The sequence below is a fragment of the Dipteris shenzhenensis genome, chromosome 1 (genome assembly GCF_047967505.1).
Source record: "Dipteris shenzhenensis isolate YYH24624 ecotype China chromosome 1, Dip_SZ_1.0, whole genome shotgun sequence".
NCBI lineage: Eukaryota > Viridiplantae > Streptophyta > Polypodiopsida > Gleicheniales > Dipteridaceae > Dipteris > Dipteris shenzhenensis.
The window spans coordinates 38,748,248-38,771,569 of NC_141596.1; the positions used below are offsets into that span (position 1 = coordinate 38,748,248).

The 23,322-nt window shown below is 46.0% G+C and overlaps 1 protein-coding gene across 4 annotated transcripts in view; it reads left to right on the forward strand.

Annotated features, from left to right (window-relative positions):
- Positions 1–343: 343 nt before the first annotated feature.
- LOC147905803 (Transducin/WD40 repeat-like superfamily protein) overlaps positions 344–23,322 on the forward strand; it is a 375,013-nt gene continuing 352,034 nt past the window's right edge. For all 4 annotated transcript variants that reach the window (XM_087374759.1, XM_087374768.1, XM_087374750.1 and 1 more), the window contains exons 1-3: positions 344–584; positions 13,279–13,367; positions 13,566–13,672. In XM_087374759.1, coding sequence (XP_087230885.1) covers positions 440–584; positions 13,279–13,367; positions 13,566–13,672 — 341 coding nt within the window. In that variant the 5' untranslated portion in view covers positions 344–439. The remainder of the gene's footprint in view (positions 585–13,278; positions 13,368–13,565; positions 13,673–23,322) is intronic.

Below are 23,322 nucleotides of genomic sequence, written 5' to 3' on the forward strand. Positions count from 1 at the left end.
TAACAGAACTGGATACGTTAAGCTCCCTAACATAACCTAACTCTAAGTTTATCCTTTAACTTAACGGAATTGGGTATGTTATGCTCTCTAACATAACCGTGGGAAAGGGCTCTAGCCTCTCCCAAGTGTTTTTTAAAGTAAAATTGTCAATTTTTTAGTAAGACTCTCTCACCTCTTGTCCAAAATCTGTGAAGGAGCATAACACGCTTGCTCGCCTGTGGGGGCATGCAAACATGGACGGGCACGGACAAGATTGCCCGCCCACAGCACGCCCATGGTCAAGATGAAGTTAATCATACTTTGCAAAAAGAGTGTTATAGAATGCCACCTTTTGGAAGCCACCCTTAGTAACTTAATGAAAACACATGGTTCCTTCTCGTGGTGAGAAGCAAATTTTCTAGGACAGGTTTGCCAATTTGTATGCCGCCGCCACCCCGCCATGGAGCCGGAAGAAAGACAAATTCAAGTTCGTTTCACATCAAAATTGGCCCCCGACTTTCACGTGCCCAATACCCCTTTCTCCGTACCTTCTCACCTCACTCGTTATGGACTTTCCGAGGTTATCAACGCTCTGCTTGGCCTCGGTACTCTTCTTGCTCTGAACCTGACCTCAGAAGCTCAAGTTCCCTTTAAAATTTCGATCAATGGTTTTTCAATCCCCGTAGCACATCGTTGCAGAAGGCATCGAAAGGAGCCTTAACTTATGTGCATTGATCTTTAGCTTGTGTGTGTATGCGCACTACCTTAATAAGGCTAGAATGTATCCAATAAGTTTTTAAAAGACAAACGAAAGAACAATAAGCGACAGGTATCGGAGAGAGAATCAAGCTTAAGTATTCATAGATATCCACCAATGGGGAGCTGGCTTCCTTAATCTCTCTAGAGTACTTCTCCTATGAGATGAAAATACCATCATTGTCCTGATACCTCAATTTGGAGAAGATCATCAAGATAATGAATTAGCAATACCTTTTACCTTCTTTCCAAAGAGATATAGGTTGTCTTATATGAAGGACTGTTGCACAATCCGATTTGTCTGATTTACTCATCAATGTATGTGCACTGTACCATGCTCCTTGAGTCTGTTTGAGCTAATGTAGTCTGCACTTTTGTTCACTAGTAGCTGAAACCTTGGAGACTGTTCCATATAAACTTGCTCTTCTAGGTTTCCCTCTAGGAATGCCCCCTTTAGGAATGCTGATTCAATTCCATTCGAACTAATAGCCATTTGTGATGAAGAACTGTTTTGATAATGGTCAACCTGGCAGTTGAATCCTTCGGTCTGAGCATGTCCTTGGCTACAAAGTCTAGCCTTATACTTGTCTAATGATGCCATCGATCTTGTATGTCAATTTGAAGTCCCATTTGGTTCCTACGACCTTTCTCCTTGTGGTTGTGGTTGCATTGTTCCTAGTATGGTTATGAAGTATGGATTCATTTTCAACCTTCATGGCTGCCCCCTAGTTTGGATCACACTCTCATGAAACGTCTTCGGCTCTCGGATGTCTATAAGGGCAAAGTCCCTCTTCTTTATCTCACAGTGTACGTGGATTGCCTTATGTTCTAAAATCCTGCAAAATTCCTAAGTTATCCACTATAGTTGCTCCGAAAAGTGCGGTGGCTTAATCTCTTTTACTTTCTCACCATCCATGTCACCGTTTGTCTTGCAGTTGGCTTCCTTGGGAAACGTTTTCCTTGCTTGCTCCCCCCCCTACCCCCCCCCAAAAAAAGAGAAAAGTACTTTCTATTAATGCTTGAAAAAACCAGCCATACAAATCAGTCAGTGGATTGTGGTTCGTGGAAGAAATGCTAGAAAAAAGAATTGGTTGTCAACCAGCCTGTTTTCAGAGGCTCACTGCCTAGGGGAATCTCTGAAACATGGGCTAGCAACCAAGGTGGAGGACTATACATTCATAGAATTCCTCGCTCCGTGAATACCTACAAGACGGTTGCAGGCCAAACCTTACAGAAACACACCCATCTTTTGCCAGTAATCTGAGATCCTGATGTCCATGCTCCCATATGGCACACTGGGTGTGTATGATGTCTTGACAGAGGGCACCTCTTCGGGGGGAGGGCCTTGAGAGCCTCCTAGAGCTCCTCATCAGTGAAAGGGGCCTCCACTTGTCTACTCATGCTCGGGAGACCACTGTCAGGATATGGGCCCAAAATTGCATGCCGGGTTGAAAGGACCTGAGGGGACTGCTCGTCAGATTGAAACAACTGCTGATAGAAGACAGTGGTCATCTCTAAGATCTCTTGCGGGCTTGAATGCATGTGTCCTTTTGCTTCCCACAACTGCTAAAGATGTGTCCCTGCTGAGTTGAGGGTTACTGGTCTTAAAAATTTTATAGTAATCATGTCTTCGTGCTGCATTCACTGTGCCCTGAAGGAGTGGTAAGAGAACTCGGCCCTGTGGATCTCCTTGGCCTGAAGGTCTAGCCGACTACCGAAATTCTCGTGGCTACCCGATCCCCCACGTAGGATTTGTGGAGCTGCTCTAGCAGACCATCATGTTGCTGTTGACCAAAGGAGTAGCATAGATTTTGAGAATTCTAGAGAACTTCACCTCTCTTCAGGAGTCTCAACCACTGATCTTGGAGATGAGCTGCTCCCAAGTACTCCGCTTGGTAGAGGGTATCACCGAGAAGGAGGCTCCACCTTGCTTATCCTCAAGCTCTAGATTGTTGAAGTCCTACATTAGAAAGACTCTTTGTAAGCCGCCTTCAGAAAGAGGGGTGCCATTTCTACAAGAAGGGCCGTAAATACTCAGGATCCTGGAGTCTCCCATTTGTTGGGGTAAAGGCACATTGCCAACCCTTCATTAAAAGATAGGACACCTATGACTGTCGTAAGACAGTCATAGGGTAAACCTAATCCTAATAAAACACAACTGAGTTTGTGGTGTGGCTCATCATTTTTCACACCCGCACTTGAGTGTCTCTCTCTCTCACTCTCACTCTCTTGCTCTTCTTCCCCCTTCACTCCCTTTCAACTGGTATCAGAGCCATTCCCCTCCACTCCCTAGCCTACCCAACCCTCTGCCGTACGGACGTACGTCGAGCTCCGTACGGCCGTACGTCATCCGTACAGTCGTACGGAACGCCGACATTGCACGGGCGGCGGCGCATTGGCGAAGGCGGGCTGCAGGGCGACAGCGTGGGCGCGGGCGCGGGCTGTGGCGTGGGCACGGGCGGCGACGCGGGTCGCGGGCCTCTTTGCATAGCAGCTGCTAGCTGCAGCTCGAGGCGCCGCATCAAGCAAGCAGCCAGCAGTTGCTACTAGCTGCTAAGCCTCTCGAGGCGTCGCGCAGCCTACTCCGAGGGCAGCCGTACGGACTGCCGTACAGCTGTACGGACGAAGCCGCCACACTTGCAGGGAGTTACATCAGAGCTGTTTTTCGTTTTTTGTGCAGCCGGGAGGTACATTTTTTGTTTTTCGGGATCTGTGTCTGAAGAAGTTTGTTCTCCTTGGATCTGGCTGTTGCACAAGTACAGCAAGTACGAAAGTACAAAAGTTACATTCTTGTTTGGGGAAGAAAGAGAGGTGAAACAGCATTCTGCTCTTCATTCCTCTTGCTTAAGGATCATTTTTCAGTTCACAGAACTGTGTTATCTTGAAAAGTACAGCAAGTACTTTCATTCATCTCATGCTTGAGGTGAAGAGAACCACAGTGTGTGGTTGATTGCACAGCTATTTTGTTCTGGGAAGGTAATGCCTTGATTTTGCAAGAGGACATATGCTTTTACTGGGTTTGAATCTCAGTTTACAGGTGAGCAGATCATAGGGCTTTTGCCCGGAAGGTGATGCATTGTATGCCTTGAGGCAGTGTGGTGCCAGAGAGCACACATTTGTCTTGATTTCCGCAGTGTCGAGGTGACATTTTCTTGCAGGTCACATTTCTTGTGCCACACTCAGAGAACCTCAGTTGAGCCACGCTTGGCCAGGGCGCATCGAGTTTACTCGGTCCCTAACTGTCCATCGTTGACAGTGCTCAAAAGGTTCCTCATTGAGTGTTTGTACGTTGGGATCTGTGTATGTCATTTCTACACAGGGTAGTATATGCATTACACTGGTGGATGTTTTTGTCAGAGAGATTTTCATATTGCATGCTACCTCAGTGTTGAGGTGTTCTCCACTTGATTCAGGTGTCAGATCAAGGGGCTTTTGCCCAGACTTTGTTTGACAGTACTTGGGTTACCGACAGAGATCTTCAGATGCATTTTCTCCCCTTGGTATAAGGGTGATTGCTTGGGATTTATCCCATTTACTGTTGCAGGTTTTGTGACAGGCTGAAGTGTCATTTTTTTTTGGGTGTTTGCCAAGTGGTTTCTGCAATTTAACTCAGTGCAATACCTCATCTGAGGTGGGAGAAGTGATCAGTACAGTCAGTACAGCAGTGTTTACAGCAGTGTTTGTGGTTTGTCAGATGATTATGCACTGTTAAGCACTTGTTGAGCAGCTGCAGCAGTCTGAAATTATTGTTTTTTTTATGCCTCTTTGAGCACAGTACAGTGTGTCAGAAGGTACAGTATTTGCAGGGTCATTTACTGTTTTGCTGCAGATTTTCCTGACAGTAAAAACAGCACCATTGAGAGTGCTTCTGGCTCTTGAATAGAGCAGGTTTTTCTGAGAAATCAGAATTTTTATTCAGTCTTTTTACTTCCAGGGAGTCAGGTACTTTCCTCATCTGATATGGCATCAGGGGGAGGTGATTCTTCAATTCTGAACATAAAGAAACTGGAAGGAGCACACAACTATGCATTATGGGCAGAACAGTGCTTGAATGTACTTCTGTTAAAGAAGATTGCTAAGCCCATAAGGGTGAAGGGTGTCAAGCCATCTGACATGGCAGCTGATGACTGGGAAGAGCTTGATTTGTCTGCGAGGGCAGCTATCATGCTCACTATTTCAGACACTCTTGTGTTCAATCTACAGGCTGAAAAGACCTCTTATGGTCTATGGCAAAGACTAGAAGAATTGTATGCCCAAAAGAGCTCAGCCAGTAAGGTTTATTGGCTGAAGAAGCTGGTCGATCTTCGCATGAAGGAAGGTACAGCTATGACCTCACACTTGAGTGAGTTCAATGCCATCTTTACACAGCTGATTGCACAGGGGTTGAACCTTGATGAGGAGTTCAAGGCTACTTTCTTGCTGTGTACCCTCCCCGAGAGTTGGGACACTTTCAAGACCACCCTGTCAAACTCGAATGTCACTCTTATTTATGCTGATGTAGAGAGCTCTCTCCTTATGGAGGAGATGAGCAGGAAGAATAATGCGGGCAGCAAGTCTTCAAATGCTTTGCAGGTACAGGATAGAGGCAGGACTCAGCAGAAGGGGAGATCTGCTAGTAAGTCCAAATCCCGCAGTCAATCCTGTGGCAAAAAGGATATTGAATGCTTTTATTGTGGCAAGAAGGGACATGTGAAGTCTAAGTGCTTCAAGTTCATACGGGATCAGAAAGCCAAGAAGGCTGAAACAAAGGATACAGGAAATGCAAGCAAAGGCAAAGGCAAGGCCAAGGCAGATGACTTGGATGCAGTGAATGTTGTAGCAGAGGACAGTGACAGTGACATACATGATGTTTTATGCTCTTCTGCTGTAATAGCACATGCTTTGGTTATTGATGGCCATGACATGCACACGTGGCTCTTGGATTCAGGTGCCTCTTTTCATGTTACTCCTCATAGGGAGTGGTTTACTTCCTACACAGGTACTCATGGAGTTGTTCATCTTGGGAACAACTATGCATGTCAGATTGCAGGGATTGGCAGTATACAGATAGTATTTCCTGATGGACGGTCATTTATGCTTGATGGTGTTCGCCATGTGCCGCAAATCAAGAAAAATCTGATTAGCACTGGCTTATTGGATGACAGTGGTTACCACACCACATTTGGGGATTCCAAATGGGTGATTACTGATGGCCAGACTGTAGTGGCTGAGGGTTTTAAGAGTGATACCTTGTACCCTCTTTATGTTTCCAGTGTGGGTAATCATGTTGTTGCCATAACCGAGCTGCCAAAGGTTTCATTGTGGCATAGCCGGTTGGGACACATGTCTGTTAAAGGAATGCAAGAACTGTCACGTTTGGGTTATCTGCCGCCTCTTTCTTTTTCAGATTTGCCTACTTGTGATCATTGTATATTTGGCAAGCACTCTGTCACTCCTCATAAGAGGAGAACTCCCCAGAATAGAGCACCACTTGATCTAGTGCACACTGATTTGTGTGAGATGCCACAGTTATCACTAGGGGGTGCAAAATATTTTATTACTTTCATTGATGATGCCACACGTAAGGTGTGGGTCTATTTCTTGAAGCATAAGGGAGATGCCTTAGATGCTTTCAAGAAGTTTGTTGCTCAGGTTGAGAATCGGACAGGTCGCAGGCTGAAATGCCTGAGGTCCGATAATGGGGGTGAGTATGTGTCACATGCTTTTGTGCAGTTTTGCCAAGCTAAGGGCATCAAACAGGAACTCACAGCCCCTCATAATGCATCTCAAAATGGTGCAAGTGAGCGTATGAATCGAACCATTTAGGAGAAGGTTCGATGTATGTTGTCTTATGCTGCATTACCCCATGGCTTTTGGGCAGAAGCCGTGCAAACAGCAGTTCACATTATTAACAGGTCGCCAAACAAGGCTTTGGAGTTGAAAGTGCCAGAAGAGGTGTGGTCTGGCAAGCCACCTTCATATAAGCACTTACGTGTATTTGGCTGCGAGTGCTTTGCTCATGTACGCAAAGAACTACGCACCAAACTGGATCCAAAGTCTATCAGATGCATCTTTATGGGTTATGGTGACGAAGGTGAAATGGGGTACAGGTTATGGGATCCCGTTAAACGGAAGATTATACGCAGCAATGATGTCATCTTTAAGGAGGATAGTGTACACAAGGAACCCGTGCAACCTGTGGAATACAGGAGGGTTATTTATGATGATGTTGGACAGCAACGAATGCCCATTTATATGCAGCAGCAGCCTGCTGCAGATAACCCTGTTCAAGAGGGTATACAGGCTGAAAATCAGCCAGATAATTTTGCCAATGATGCACCACTGGATATGCCAGCAGATGGAGCTTTAGCACAGCCAGATATGGTGGTACAGCCACCTGTCATGCATGAAGAACAGGCTGGACAGCAGCCTAATCCGGAACATTTTGTTAGGAGGAGCTCCCGTGTACAACGGCCTCCTGCCAGGTTTGTTCCAGGAGCCAATAATGTGGCTGATTTTATCATGCTGACAGATTGTGGTGAGCCTTCCAGCTTCAAGGAAGCTATGGGAAGAACAGAGAAAAAGAAGTGGGAGAAAGCCATGCAATCAGAAATGGACTCCCTACTTCAGAATGATACATGGGACTTGGTGCAGTTACCTGCAGGCAGAAAAGTTTTGCCATGCAAGTGGGTTTACAAAGTCAAAGTGGATTCAAATGCTTTACCGAGGTATAAGGCCAGATTGGTTGCCAAGGGATTTAAGCAGGAGAAGGGCATTGACTTTGATGAGATCTTTTCCCCTGTAGTCAAGATGACTACTTTGACAGCAGTGTTGGCTCTTGTTGCTCATGATGACATGGATTTATGTCAGATGGATGTGAAGACAGCCTTTCTTCACGGAGATCTCCATGATGAGATCTATATGAGTCAGCCAGAGGGATATGCTGTTAAAGGGAAAGAGCAGCTTGTGTGTAAGCTCAAGAGGAGCTTGTATGGACTCAAGCAGGCGCCAAGGGAATGGTACAAGAAGTTTGATGCCTTCATGCAGTCCCAAGGGTATCATCGGTGTGAGACCGATCATTGCTTGTACACCAAACGGGCAAAGGATGGCAGTTTGATGCTACTCATTCTATATGTGGATGACATGCTTATTGCCAGTAAATCTCAGCATGAGATTAGTGCTTTGAAGAAACAACTGCATAAGTCTTTTGATATGAAAGACTTGGGTGATGCAAATCATATTCTTGGCATGCGGATTACTCGTGACAGGTCCAAGGGACTTTTGTTTCTGTCACAAAAGGAGTACATTGACAAAGTACTGCAGAGGTTTAAAATGGAGGGGGGGAAGTCTATTAGTACCCCGTTGCCTCCACATTTAAAACTCAGCAGTAAGGACAGCCCCAGATCAGATGATGATAAGGCTGAAATGGCCAAGGTTCCGTATGCATCTGCAGTTGGATCTTTGATGTATGCCATGGTTGCCACTCGTCCGGATATTGCTTTTGCGGTGGGAGTCATCAGCAGGTATATGGCAAATCCAGGCAAGCGGCGCTGGGAAGCAGTGAAAGGTGTCTTGAGGTATCTCAAGGGTACCAAAGACTTGTGCATATGCTATGGTAGGCAGGATGCATTGGTGCATGGTTTTACAGATTCAGACTATGCAGGAAATGCAGATAACCGGAAGTCTACTACCGGTTATATTTTCACATTTGCAGGAGGTGCTATATCATGGGTGTCTCGGTTGCAGAAATGCGTTGCACTGTCAACCACAGAAGCTGAATATGTTGCAGCCACAGAGGCCTTCAAGGAAGCAATATGGCTTACTCGGCTGGTGGGAGATTTGGGCATTACAGGAGATATGCCAGTTTTGCATTGTGATAGTCAGAGTGCTATCATGTTGGCAAAGAATCCGGTCTTTCATCAAAAGACCAAGCACATAGAAGTGAAATATCATTTCATCAGGGAGGTACTGGAAGACAAGCGACTTGAGCTTGTGAAAGTGCATACTGATGATAATCCTACAGATTTGCTCACTAAGAGCTTGCCTACAGAGCGGTTTGCACATTGCCGCCACATCATGGGATTAGGATGAGACCATTCTTATTTTATGGTCTTGTATACAGTAACTGTATATTGCTGTAATTTTTATTCTTTTCTCCCCTTTAGGCACATTGGCCTTTAGGTGGGAGGTTGTTGGGGTAAAGGCACATTGCCAACCCTTCATTAAAAGATAGGACACCTATGACTGTCTTAAGATAGTCATAGGGTAAACCTAATCCTAATAAAACACAACTGAGTTTGTGGTGTGGCTCATCATTTTTCACACCCGCACTTGAGTGTCTCTCTCTCTCACTCTCACTCTCTTGCTCTTCTTCCCCCTTCACTCCCTTTCACCATTGGTAGGCGAATCCAGACTACACGCCCTCCAATAAGCTCTCCGTGATCAAACTCATTCGGGGCCAGAGATTGGGATACTGAAATGCAAACCCCTCCGCTCATGAGTCGTACCCATTGCTGGGGACCGCAACTCAGCACCTTTCATTGGGAGGACTAGGTGGTGTTGTCTGATGTCTGGTGCTGAAAACATGTGCTCCTGAATCAAGAGGATATCTAGCAACTGTCCCACCATAGCCCTCTGCAACTCCTGACAAAGTATCAACTGCTATGGTTGCTGCCATGCGTGATCATGAAGTTTGTGCAGGTTCGAACTCACCATGGTCCAGCTCATGGGGGAGGGGGCTTGGACAAACATGGCCTTCCTATGCGCGGAAGCCTGTGTAACAACTTTGGCCTTCTGAGTTTTTGGAGGAGGGTTGGATGATGAGAAGTCCATGTTCGTGCGGCCGGGCATGAAGGCATGACTGGCTCAAATTCCTACCTTTAGTGGGCATTGCATTAGGATTGGAGGCCGGAGAGATGGAGAAGGAAGAAAAAGGAGAGGTGGAAAGGTGAAGAAGAGGGGAGACTGTTGGTTACACCCACACTGCCAAAAGCAAGTAGAAGTCAGGCAAACAGAAAGATGAGGGCATAGGACCGATGCCTCCTAAGCCTTGCTGCTGAAGGCCTGCAGCACAAAGGGCAGGCTGGAGAAAGAGACAAAACAGCAGCTCCAGGAGCAGCTGGGGGCCCAAAACAGAGGGAAAAAGGCCCTCAGGTGGTTCAAACCAGGTCCGGGAAGTAGGGGCAAGAGAGGCAGCGGGGGGAAGACAGAAGGGGGCGGAGGCCACAAGCCGGTCAGCGGTGAGGAAGGAAGGCAGGGGGAGGTGCTGCAAAAAAGGAGGCTGGGGGGAAGGCGTGATGGGGGAGGCGGAAGGGGCAGAGGCAGGGTGGGCAGAGAGGAAAACAGTTTTTTGGGGGGGGGGGGGGGGGGGCAGCACGAAAGGCAACGAGGGGCACTGATGGAGGTGGAGGGAAGGCATGAGGGGGCTGGGCGGGGGGCTGTCGGGGGAGAGGCTAGGGAGCAGCAGAGCGTGGCGCATTTGATGCCAAAAAACTTTTTAGGAACAGAGACCTGACTTATCCAACGGATATTGCAATTGCCTTGCTTGCTTTCCATGAAAAACACAGATTTTTAGTGACTGCCGATTGTATGTAGGCTTTCTACAATTCCTCTTCTCTGTATCTCACATAACATATCCATGTGCAGATGCCACAACTTGGTGGATTTGGTGTTGGTTTGAGCAGTCGAAGCCGATTCTTCTTGTGCAACACTTTCTTGTTCTTCTCTAAGGTGCCTACACCTGATGACCAAACTCTACCTTCATTTTTTACCTTGTAGAAAGAAGATTTCTATACAGTTTAGGAACAAAAAGAACTTCATATAATACTTTAGTCTTACCTGCGCTATGATGAAAGTACATCGCCTTAAACCTTTATTGGACTGGTATTGTTTTGTTCCCGGATCCACTGACATGGTGTCTTCTACCTTAGCAGTCTCTCCATGACAGCCCTCCACCCTTCAATCTCAGTGGGAGATTAGCTAGATTCAGTAGGACTAAGCAGTGTATGGAGCAAAGCCTTGAAGCATCCCATCAAACCAGGTGCTATGCTAGCCACGATGCAGTCAGAGGTGCTTCTCACGTGCGTCTTAGAGCACTAGGAAGCCTATGCCGCGGAAGAGTGTCTGGATTGAGAGGTAAGAGAAGATGAACCTGCAATTAGAGAACAGGACTGAGAAGCTGAAGAAGAGCGGGATCAAGCATTGATCTTGTCTTTTAGGAGCGCTTGATTGACCAAATCCACTCCCATCAAAGTCCTCAATCGTAGGGAAGCTCAATTTAGACAGGCAGAGGACAACATAAAGTACATTCTCACTTCCATGCACTTGATAAGAGAAGCCATTACTTGGACGTAGATATCTAATGATATGTCTGAAGCTTCAGGCCAAAGACGTGCGGCACAGGTTTTGAGCTTGCTCATAATTTTGAGCTATGAGCACGGGTCGCCGACCTAAAGCTTCATTCAACAAGAAGTATCAAGAGTCATCAGGCTGGGGGGTTTCAAAGATCTGCATCACTTCAATTAGCAAGCTAGAGAGGCACAATAAGGAGTATCTCTGCTATTATTGCCATGAGACATGCCATGATAAGAAGCACTGTCCCCATTTGCATTCCTAGCTAGTGCCAGTTCTACCGCAGCCCCAAGAGCAGTCTTACTACCCTCATAGGTGGTAGAACAATAGTATTCTTAGTGCTCAGTCTCACCGGTTTCCGAAACTCAATAGATGAGAGAACCCTCCAGGTTAACTAGTCAAAGAGGTTCTTGTGTTGCGGACAAGTAGCAGGATGCAAGGTTACTATTCTTTTTGAGATGGTGGCAGTTTGGAGGATTTGCTAGACAACCATGTGGTTGTCAAGCTCAATCTGCCCCTTGGAGCAGTTAGTCAAGGTGCTAAAGCTTCACAGTGCGTTTGACTATGCTTAGCAACGAGTGAGCATTAGAGCAGTAGCACAGGATATGGAGCTCTGCATCAGAAAAGCGGACCTTCATTATCACCCAGTTAGCCCCAGCAAACATTTTCTTAGGTGCACCATGGCTTGCGAATTAAGAGAGTTGTACCACTCCCCTCCCTTTGTGGTCGTGTGCTTGGTGGCACCACTGTCCACATACCATACATCCTTTGTCACGGAGAAGATGATGACGTTGCAGGGCGGGCTAGGACAGGACTGACCTGCTTTGATATCATTTTAGAAACATGGTGTGAGGGAGAGAGAGAGAGGCTAGGGAGTGAATAAGTGATACTCAAATGAAGACATGATGAAGGCTTTCATTGATTCATCAAGTATGACAAGACAAGTGAAGTACAAGCCTTATATAGGCTACTCACTCACACACTAGCACCTAGTGTGTATGGGATAAGTCCCATGATGACACGTGGCACTCACATATGACTCACACACATAGACTAGTACTAGATCACCTAGTACTACACACCAACACTTCACACCAACACACTCTTTGACTATGATATCTCCAATACTCTAGGGCCTCCAAGTGTCTCTGCAGCCCCTCCGCTGAGGATGAGATAAGGACTATGTCATCAGCGTATAGCAATATCTGTATCATGAGATCAGCCAGTAGTGATCCTTTGTCTCCTAGGCGGTCTATGAAAGAGGTGATCTCATCAATGTACAGCCTGAAGAGAGTCGGTGAGAGGGGGCGACCCTGCTTCACTCCGATCGTACTCTTGACCCAATCCGATAGGCCACCTGGGGCACGAAATCTGCCTCTGAATGACTCATATAGGCTCATCACCCCCCATATCAGTGCCTCTGGAATTTGCAGCTCCTGTAGCCTCCTGATCATGCGGGATCATGGGACAGTGTCAAAAGCCTTCCGAAAGTCTACAAGAAGACCATGGAGCATCTTTGTGCTTCTACAAGGCATGGGCTACAAGTATATACTACATTTTCATGGATTGAGGAATTTGTTGGTTCTATAACCCACCATAGTGGTGGTTTGCACCTACTCTTGGGTTACCTTAGGCAGTGAGCTGAAACCCAGAGAAGAAGGCTGCTAGACAGATTGTTTTTCCCTTTGTTAGTGCCTTGCAAATAGCTGATTTTGTATCATGTTTTCAAGTTAATATAGAAGGTTCTCTTTTTTGGGGAAAAAAAATTTAAAAAATGAGCAAGTTCTTTCAAATGCTGGTTTCTATGCATTTACCATATGATATTGTTACCTCATGACCTAGAAGGTCAGTTTTGTACATGTTAAAATTCTTATGGCATAGCCAGACTCACTACATGGCAGATATGGTAATGTTCAGAGGCTGTAGATGGAACTTGGACCTTTGCCTCTTAATCTCTGTGTATTATCTTAACGGACATCATTCACACCCTCATGGCTAGGATTCACAGATCCTCTCATGCTTGGAGGGCATCTTTATGATGAGAGATTCTCTCTTTGAAAATAAAATAAAAGACTTGTGGTTTCAACAATGTGGTAGTGATTGTTTTTTTTTTGGGAGGGGGGGGGTCGAAACCACAATGCTCCTTATTATTGTGTTTTAATCACTTTTTTGGCTATTTTTGTGTTGATATTTTTTTGCTTTTGGTTTGTGCAGAGCAACCACAACCTTTTGATTTCCTTGTGGATGGTGAATTGCTAAGAACATCTTTGGAACAGTTTTTGCTCAACCAGAAGATTTCTGCTGTATGTAATCTATTTTTTGCTATTCACATGAGCAGATTTGCTTGTGGGCCTTGGCTCACAACAATGTGAGCATTTAGAAAATAAAATAAGTTATGACTTAATGGCATAATTTTGGCAATTCAAGTTCTTAAATTTTCAGAAGGTTTTTTTACTTGTGATAGTAACGTGGTTTTGGTTTTTCAATCTAATGCTGAACAGGAATCTATACTCCATATAGAGTATGCGTTTGCCGTATCTCCTCCAGAACGGCAAAATCCACATCCACATAATGATTGGGTCAGTGCAGTTGATGGATCTCATCTCAGGTTAGACTTGCAGTCTACGTAAGAGACATTTTGTGCTTTGGCCGGGAATTGAATTGGTTGAAAGCTGTAAAGGCCTTGTGCCCTTTAAGTTTACATAGACTTTGCAGTCTATGTCATAAAGAGACATTTTAGGTTTCGGCTGAGAATTGAATTGGTTGAAAGCTGTAAATGTCTAGTGTCCTTTAAGTTAACACCTAGAGTAGTTACCTCAAACTACCCTTGAGCTGAAGATTAAGACCATCACATGAGCCTTGGCGTCCCATAGCATCAGAACACACCTCGGAGGATGTCCTGAGCCTAGACTAGCTCTCTAGGCCTTACAAGGAGATGTAGACTCATGATGATTGATGCCCAAACAATGAGCATGGGTGTGCTTATATGGCCCTTGCCCACATGGCAGATCCTCCTATTGGTTCATATACCCTCATACATACTGAGGTGTCAGGCCCTTAAGCTCTCCTCATTTGGGGGCTTACATGTGGGGCATTGATCCTATACTTCCAACAATTTGACACGACCCGAGCACTCCTGAAACCTCTGACCTGCAAACAAACACAAGAACACACCAAACATGAGGAATGTGAGCAGGCTGATCACCACCCAACCATGACACCTATGGGATACGATCTCGAATCAGGAGATGTCCCCTTCGAGCCACGAGCTACTGGCACGAACTCCCACCAGATCCTGACCAGCCTGGTGTCCCATACCACCAGGAGGTGCCTAGAGGCCTTGGATTTGCTGCTGGGCCTTGGGCTACGCTAAGATGGAGGCCCACGTCCGCGACTCAATCCAGGATCAGACCTAGCACTAGGGAACTAGACTTGCTCCCATCGGCTCACAGAAAACTAAACCACTAGGCTCCTTATATAGACTCCGGCCCAATGCGCCAAAAGTAGCGAAGAACCACCCTAACTTGTTCGTCCCCTTGCCACTCAACCCGAGAATCAAGCCTGCCTAGCCCTAAGCCTTCCTAGGCTACCTGAGCTAGTCTTGTGTACCCCAGTACATGTCAGATACTAATCCGTGCACATGACATACTTCCCCTCCTCTAAGAACTCACTCCTGAGATTGCTAGAAAACCCAGGAATGTCCTCTAGAGGTTAGGTAATGTCTCTCATGTTGTGTTCTCCTCAACACGATCCTTCCACTTGATCTTGTATTCCGTGATAATTCTATTTCGAATCTGTCGTTCACGAAATTCAAGAATACTCTTAGGTTCGTGTGGAATAAAAGTCAAATCTGTAACTTCTATTATTTCTTGAGGAGAAACAAGTTGATCATCAGCACCTAGTAACTCTTTTAGTCTACTGACATGAAAAATTGGATGTACTTTAACGTCAGGAGGTAATTCTAGTTTATATGCAACTGGTCCAATTCTTTTAATAATCTTGAACAGACCGCATTATCTGGGGGATAATTTTGGAACCAAACCAGTACTTAAGCTCTTGGATTCCTTGGGATTACGTAAATATACCATCGTCCCTTCAGAGTACTCTCTGGGTGAACGATGTCTATTAGCATAAAATCTGTCCCGGTCTTGGGCATTTCTGATAGACTCCTTCGCAAACTACAACATTTCCTGCATGTCTTGCAAGAATGTCCTTGCACCATCATTTTGAATTCCCTTGAACCCAACGATAACTTGTGACTTAGGTTGAAACCCGTACATAAGTATAAAGGACTGTAACCAGTACTTGAATGCGTTGCACTGTTATAAGCGAATTCTATCATGGGGAGATAATCTTCCCATGAAGACCGTCTCTTAGAAACATATGCCCGAAGCATATCTTCAACCAATTGGTTCTCTGTACTGCCATCAGATTGTGCATGATATGAGGAACTCATACTTAGAGTAGTTTCCAAGTTCTCAAAAACAAGTGTCCAAAAGTTACTTGTAAACTAGAGTCCCTATCAATGACTATGTCGGAAGGTAAACCATATAGCTTAAACAATTGGTCCACAAACTCGTGAGCTAACTGAACAACTGATATGGTGGATCTAGTAGGTAAGAATCTAGCCATCTTTGTCAGATGGTCAATATGACCCAAATGGAGTCATGACCCTTGCTCCTTGGAGGCAAACCCGCAATAAAGTCCATGGAAATACTTTCTCATTTATTACTAGGAATTTGCAACAGTTGTAATAAACCCGCACTTCTAAGGCGTTCTGCCTTAGTAACTTGACAAACTCGACAACTTCCCACATAGTTTTCAATAAATGCACGCATCTTAGGCCAATAAAAGGTATGTTTCACAAGAGACAGAGTCCAGTATACTTGGATGTCCAGCACTAGGAGCATCATGACACTCCCAGAGAATTTTGGATCGAAGATCCGAAACATTTGGCACACAGTCTTTTCCATTCCGGAACAGCAAGCCGTTCCTAATCAGCCACTGACCTCCCGCTGCCTGTACCGTAGGTGGCACAATCCTTGAGTCCTGGTCAACAACCATGGAGCTCCCATCTTGGACCTTCTGCCAATAAGAACTAAAACGACTATCAGTTGCGCAAAGCCCTCTCAAGGATTGAAATAGGTACGAGGATATTTCCGTAAATGACATAGAATTTACAAACTTGAGTTGACTTAAGGCATCCGCCACATTGTTTACGAAACCCTTTCGATAACATATTTTAAAATCAAAATCTTGCATTAACTCTGCCAATTTGGCCTTTCTTCCCCTCAATTTTGACCCTTCACACACATATATATACCTTCACACACATACTTGATTGATTGATGATCTGTCAATACAAGAAACTTGGAACCATACAAATAGTGTCTCCAAACCTTTAGAGCATACACAACTGCATATAGTTCTTTTTCTAGTGTGGGCCAACAATATTGGGTGTTGTCTATCTTTTTACTTTCAAAAGCTATAGGTGTGCCCTCCCCAATCGCAAAATCACTCGCATCGGCCTCTAAAACATAAGGCCGGTTAGGATCGGGTAATGCAAGAACAGGAGCTTCCTTGTGATAGTTAGCTTCAAGGTTTCAAAAGCCTTGTTCAATGCATCATTCCAAGAGATCGGCTGGGTAGACCTGCATCCACGACCTTTCAATATGTTGGTCAAGGGTGTCGTGATGTGCAAATAATCACGCACAGACTTCCGTAGAAAGAACATAAATACTAGGAAAGAACGAAGTTGTTTCACAGTCTGAGGGATGGGCCATTCCAAAACCTTCTCGATATGATCTAGATCAATGCTAATACCTTTAGAAGAAATCTTGTGTCCTATGTAAATGATCTTCTTCATAAGAAGTCACATTTACTCATCTTGGCATAGAGCTTATGGTGTCTGAAAATAACTAAGGCAATCCAGAGGTGTCCAATGTGATCCTGTAGCGATTGGCTATATAGCAAGATGTCATCTAAGAACACGACAATAAATTTGCTCAAATAATCTTTGAACAAATCGTTCATCATTTGTTGAAAGATAGCGGGAGCATTGGTCAAACCAAAAGGTAATACGAGAAACTCGTAGTGGCCATACCTAGTTCGGAAAGCAGTTCTATCTATGTGTTTAGCATAGATATGGATTTGGTGGTAACCCGTATGCAAATCAATCTTAGTGAAGTACTTCACTCTAGCCATTTCATCTAAACGAGAAAGAGGGTATGCATTCTTAATCGTTAATTTATTGAATCGTTTATAATCTACACACATTCTCCATGAACCATCTTTCTTCTTTCTTAAGAGGACAAGTGCACCCCAGGGTGATTTACTTGGGCGAATATAGCCCATAATCAGATAATCTTGTAGTTGTGAAGCTAACTCGTCCTCCTCGAGTTGGCTCATTCCTATAAGGTGGAATACTAATAGGTTGAGTCCGAGGTACTAAATCTATGCGATGATCTACTGCTCGTTCTAGAGGTAAACCTTCCGGCAGTTGAACAGGAAATACATCCATGAAATCATCTAACAACGATCTTAATTCACGGTGTTCAAACACACTTAGATAATTTTTGTTATTAACAGAGACAACAAATGAAGAAAGCGCAATCAAAACACACTTATACACATCATAATGAGAAGTGTATTATATTTCAAAGCAACATCTCAGAAACAATAGGTCCTTGAGAAGAGGGAATATTATCACATTGAATACAAGATTGAGTGTCCTTGTCCAAAAAATAGAGTGTATGATCTTTCCATCCAATCCAAATATTGTGGGTTTTAAACCACTCTATTCCGATTAACAAGTCCACACGTTCCAAGTACATGACATAGCACGTAAGAGCATTTGTGTAGTCTTGGATCCGGATAGAAAGTTCGTCGATCTTACGATCCCCAAATTGCTTCCCAGCTTGAAGCTGCACCTTGTAGGTGTGATCGCTAGGTGTCGTGGAAAGCCTTATCCCCTGCAAAAGTTTGTAGTTCACAAAATTGTGAGAGTTGTTTGGGTGAAAGAGAATGTGAACTCTTTCGTCCCTTACTTCTCCATAAGCTCGGAAAAGGTCATGGGGGCCAAATAACGAATTATTAAAAGTGCAATTACAAGAAAGTGGGCAGGTAATGACATTTACAGAAATACCTGTCATCGATGCTTGGTTAGCTCCTTAGCTTTGGTTCCTTGTCTTGCATGGAGATTTGGTCTCGGCACTTGCATCTGGTTCTTGTGCTTAGGACTATTATTGTGTGTGTGGCCCCGCTCCTCGCAAATGAAACAACATCTTTCTTTCTTTAACTTCAAGGTGTGTAGGAAACGGGCTCGATCATTCTTCGTGCGTTGTCAACTGACTTTGACTCCCCGGTACCCGCTGTTGACGGGAAGAACTTCCTCTTGTTCTTCTCGCTCGTGTCGGCAGTAGTGGTTCCCTTTGCAGTGGCCATAGTATCATCATAGACGCGCGCATAGTTTATGGCCTCTTGCAAAGTGGTACACTTATTGTTCTTGATCTGAAGCTTATACGAGTCAGGCAAACCATCCACCAAGAACCCCAACAAGGTGACGGGATCCATCTTTGTAGCTCTAGTCTGCAAATCAAGAAACTTCTGAAGATAGATGTCAAAAGTCAAATTCAGCTTGGACATATCGAGGGCCTTGAGCTTGCCTACGATATCATAGGTTCTCCTCCTTCAGAAACTCTTTCCTGAAGACCTCTTCAAATTCGATCCATGTGGAAGGCTTCGGTCTGAGTTCCTTCCACCACAATAAAACCTTCACTGATAAATACCTTGCTGCAAGTTGCATCTTCTTCTCATCGGGATAAGGGTGAAACTGGAAGTGTACCTGCCACTTGTGCAACAAAGTGTCAACCACCTCCTTGGTCTTGGATTTCTAATCTCCGGGATAGGGATCTGGTGTAATATTCGGGTCCAGCACTGAAGCCAAAGCATTCACATGCGTGAGCGCTTGAACAATGTTGGTCAAAAGCGTGATAGAAGCCTGAATCCCTTGGAGTTGTTGTGTCAACCTCGTTTGATTCGCATTAACGAGCTCAAACTTCGCATCGAGAGCTGTGGTGAATTCACTAAAGGCAGTCTTCGTAATCAAATCATCGTAGAGGCCCCAGTTGTCCCCTTCGTGGTAATCCATATCTTGATCACTCTCTTTAAGTCTGGGTTCAACAGAATCAGCCATAACCGAACTAGATTTGCTAAAGAGAGTAGTCTAGAGAGGAGAAGCAATAGGTGGCCTCGGAGCTAGGAGACTGGAATGGAATGGAAGCTTGCCATGAGGGTAGGAGATAACGAAGCAAGAGCAAGGCTGGCTAAGGAGAAGAAAGGCTAATTCTGAGCTAAGCCGAGTTGATGAACAACCGACCCCCCCCCCCCGGGCGGCCGATCCTGGCTAACGAATCGCAACGGTGATGGAAGCTATTCCGTATGGTCATCTACAACAGGCCGTACCAGGTGATGGGATCTGAACAGAGTGGCGTGAAGGGGTCTCACATGTGCGCAATTGACGAGTTGGTGTAGGGATGCAATCCCGCCAGGCTATAACGCGTGTGGCCCAAGCTTTTAGAAAGCCCACCCTCCTAACTTGGAGGGGCTGGTGCTTTTCTTAGCTTCCAAGCCCCCCGAGAACAGCTCAGTCCAAGTCGCGACCCTGCTCAGCCCATAGCACACCTCTCCATGCTCTCCTTCTTCGCGCCATCTCGTTTTCTACGCAGCCAGATAGGTGCACGGGGTCTCTTGGATTCCGCTTAGCCTTGTGCCTTTCTAACAGCTCCTCTCGCACCTATCCTCTGACCCTAAGCACTCCCTCCTAACTACACACCTCTCTCTCTCTCTCTCTCTTTCTCTTAGACCTTCCACATCTAGCAGCGAATTCACCTCTTTTTGTTCTCTCGCGTTCCTTCCATCCCACTCCAGGACCAACAGCCCTATTTGATGAACCAACAAGCACTTGTAGGGCATCACTTTGAATTTCGAGTTTGAGACATACCTGGAGGAAATCACGTCCAATCTCACTCGTAACGGAGATTCATACCTCAGGAGTTGGCTCTGATACCAACTGACACGACCCTAGCACTCCTGAAACCTCTGACCTGCAAACATACACAAGAACACACCAAACGTGAGGAATCTGAGCAAGCTGCTCACCACCCAACCATTACACCTACTAGATACGATCCCGAAGCAGGAGATGTCCCCTCCGAGCCACGAGCTGAGCTATTGGCACGAACTCCCAACCAGATCTCGACCAGCCTGGTGTCCCATACCACAAGGAGGCGCCTAGAGGCCTTGGATCTGCTGTTGGGCCTTGGGCTACGCTAAGATGTAGGCGTGCGTCCACGACTCAATCCAGGATCAGACCTAGCTCTAGGGAACTAGACTTGCTCCCATCGGCTCACTGAAAATTGAACCCCTGGGCCTGCCTAACCCTAAGCCTCCCCAGGCTACCTAAGCTAGTCTTGTGTACCCTAGTACACGTCAGATACTAATCCGTGCACATGACACTGAGGGGGGGCAGAACTAAGCCCAGTGATAGGAGAGAGAGAGAGAGAGAGGGAGAGAGAGAGAGAGAGTGAGAGAGAGAGAGAGAGAGAGAGAGGATATGATGTGATATGACTGTATTAAAGTCCCCTTCGTGGTAATCCATATCTTGATCACTCTCTTTAAGTCTGGGTTCAACAGAATCAGCCATAACCGAACTAGATTTGCTAAAGAGAGTAGTCTAGAGAGGAGAAGCAATAGGTGGCCTCGGAGCTAGGAGACTGGAATGGAATGGAAGCTTGCCATGAGGGTAGGAGATAACGAAGCAAGAGCAAGGCTGGCTAAGGAGAAGAAAGGCTAGCCTTGTGCCTTTCTAACAGCTCCTCTCGCACCTATCCTCTGACCCTAAGCACTCCCTCCTAACTACACACCTCTCTCTCTCTCTCTCTCTTTCTCTTAGACCTTCCACATCTAGCAGCGAATTCACCTCTTTTTGTTCTCTCGCGTTCCTTCCATCCCACTCCAGGACCAACAGCCCTATTTGATGAACCAACAAGCACTTGTAGGGCATCACTTTGAATTTCGAGTTTGAGACATACCTGGAGGAAATCACGTCCAATCTCACTCGTAACGGAGATTCATACCTCAGGAGTTGGCTCTGATACCAACTGACACGACCCTAGCACTCCTGAAACCTCTGACCTGCAAACATACACAAGAACACACCAAACGTGAGGAATCTGAGCAAGCTGCTCACCACCCAACCATTACACCTACTAGATACGATCCCGAAGCAGGAGATGTCCCCTCCGAGCCACGAGCTGAGCTATTGGCACGAACTCCCAACCAGATCTCGACCAGCCTGGTGTCCCATACCACAAGGAGGCGCCTAGAGGCCTTGGATCTGCTGTTGGGCCTTGGGCTACGCTAAGATGTAGGCGTGCGTCCACGACTCAATCCAGGATCAGACCTAGCTCTAGGGAACTAGACTTGCTCCCATCGGCTCACTGAAAATTGAACCCCTGGGCCTGCCTAACCCTAAGCCTCCCCAGGCTACCTAAGCTAGTCTTGTGTACCCTAGTACACGTCAGATACTAATCCGTGCACATGACACTGAGGGGGGGCAGAACTAAGCCCGGTGATAGGAGAGAGAGAGAGAGAGAGAGAGAGAGAGAGAGAGAGAGAGGATATGATGTGATATGACTGTATTAAAGTCTTCTTGAGACCCTTCGGATCTATGGGATTGGTGACCACTATCAACAAATAGTGATCTTTTACATCCATTGAAAGAAAATACTATAAGACTTGCTTTGGGCTAGCTTGTATGCTAGTCTCAGTACCTTGTTGCGGTGTTCCAAAACTTACTTTAGATAGCCTCCCAGCTTTGTAGCCGGCTTCTAGAATAGATTTTTTCTGGTTGCCTTTGTTGTCATCATACTTTTCTTTGATGTGTGCAAAGGCCCGACATCTTAGGAATACATGCTGCTCATTTTCCTTCTCCCTTGTGGGGAAGATTTTACATATTCTTTCTTCTCTCAGGACCTTAGGTCTTGCCCACCTTCCCTTCTCAATGATTGCTAATTTCAAGGCATTCAAGGTAAGTTATAAGACTCATGGCTAGTCCATTAGCGCTTGCCATTTTTGGATTAACTACTGTTGGGGTAAAGGCACATTGCCACCCCTTTATTAAAGATATGACACCTATGACTGTCTTAAGACAGTCATAGGGTGAAAAACCTAATCCTAATAAAACCTATGAGTTTGTGGTGTGGCTCATCACTTCACACCCGCATCTTTTGTGTCACCTCTCTCTCTCACTCTCTCCCCGTTGTACTTCTCCCTCACTCTTTCCCTCTCAACTGGTATCAGAGCCAGCCTCACTTCCTCCCTACCCCTGCCTACCTCTCCCTCTACCCCCCTCGGGACTCGTGCCCTTGGCATTGTGCAAGCAGCTCGGGCTACAGCGGGATAGCGAGGGCAGCAGCGCGGGCTACAGCGGGGCAGCGCGGGACAGCAACGCGGGGCAACGAGGGCATAGCGCGGGCAGCTGCAGCGGCAGTGCAGGGCATCAGCGCGGGTTGCAGCGGGGTAGCGCGGGCAGTAGCAAGGGCGCAGCGCGGGCTGCAGCAGGGCGGCGTCGAGCAGCGCCATCAGCAGCTAGCTGCTGCTAGCTCAGGGCCTCGAACAGGGCGGCGCGTGTACGGACGTACGGCCGTTCGTACCGCCGTACGGACTCCGTACAGGCGTCCGTACTGTACGGACGCTGCCGTACGTACAGGAACCTGCGTCAGAAACTTTCGTCAGGGAGTAGCATCAGAGAAGGGCATTTCAAAAATTTTTTTTTTCTCTCTCTGTTCTGGGATTTCGTACCCTGCACATGTACACAGGTACAGCAGGTACAGTGCTGCCAGTACACAGGTACAGCAAGTACAACACTTTTTCTTTGGGGAAAGAAGGCAAAGAGAGAGCATTCCCGGCTGTTCAGTCCTTCAAACTGTGTTTTTGAGGTACAGCAAGTACACTCTTGTCCCTCGTGCTTGAGGTGACTAGTACCACAGTGTGTGGTGGTTGCACAGTTATCTTGTTTCGGGAAGGTAATGCCTTGATTTTGCAGAGGATTTTTTATGCTTTTGCTGAGTGCAAATCTCAGCTTTTGGGTGACATTTTCAAAGGGCTTTTGCCTGGAAGCTTACGCAGTGTATGCCTTGAGGCAGTGTGGAGCTAGGGAGCCCACATTGGTCTTGTTTCCGCAGTGTATTCAGTGAC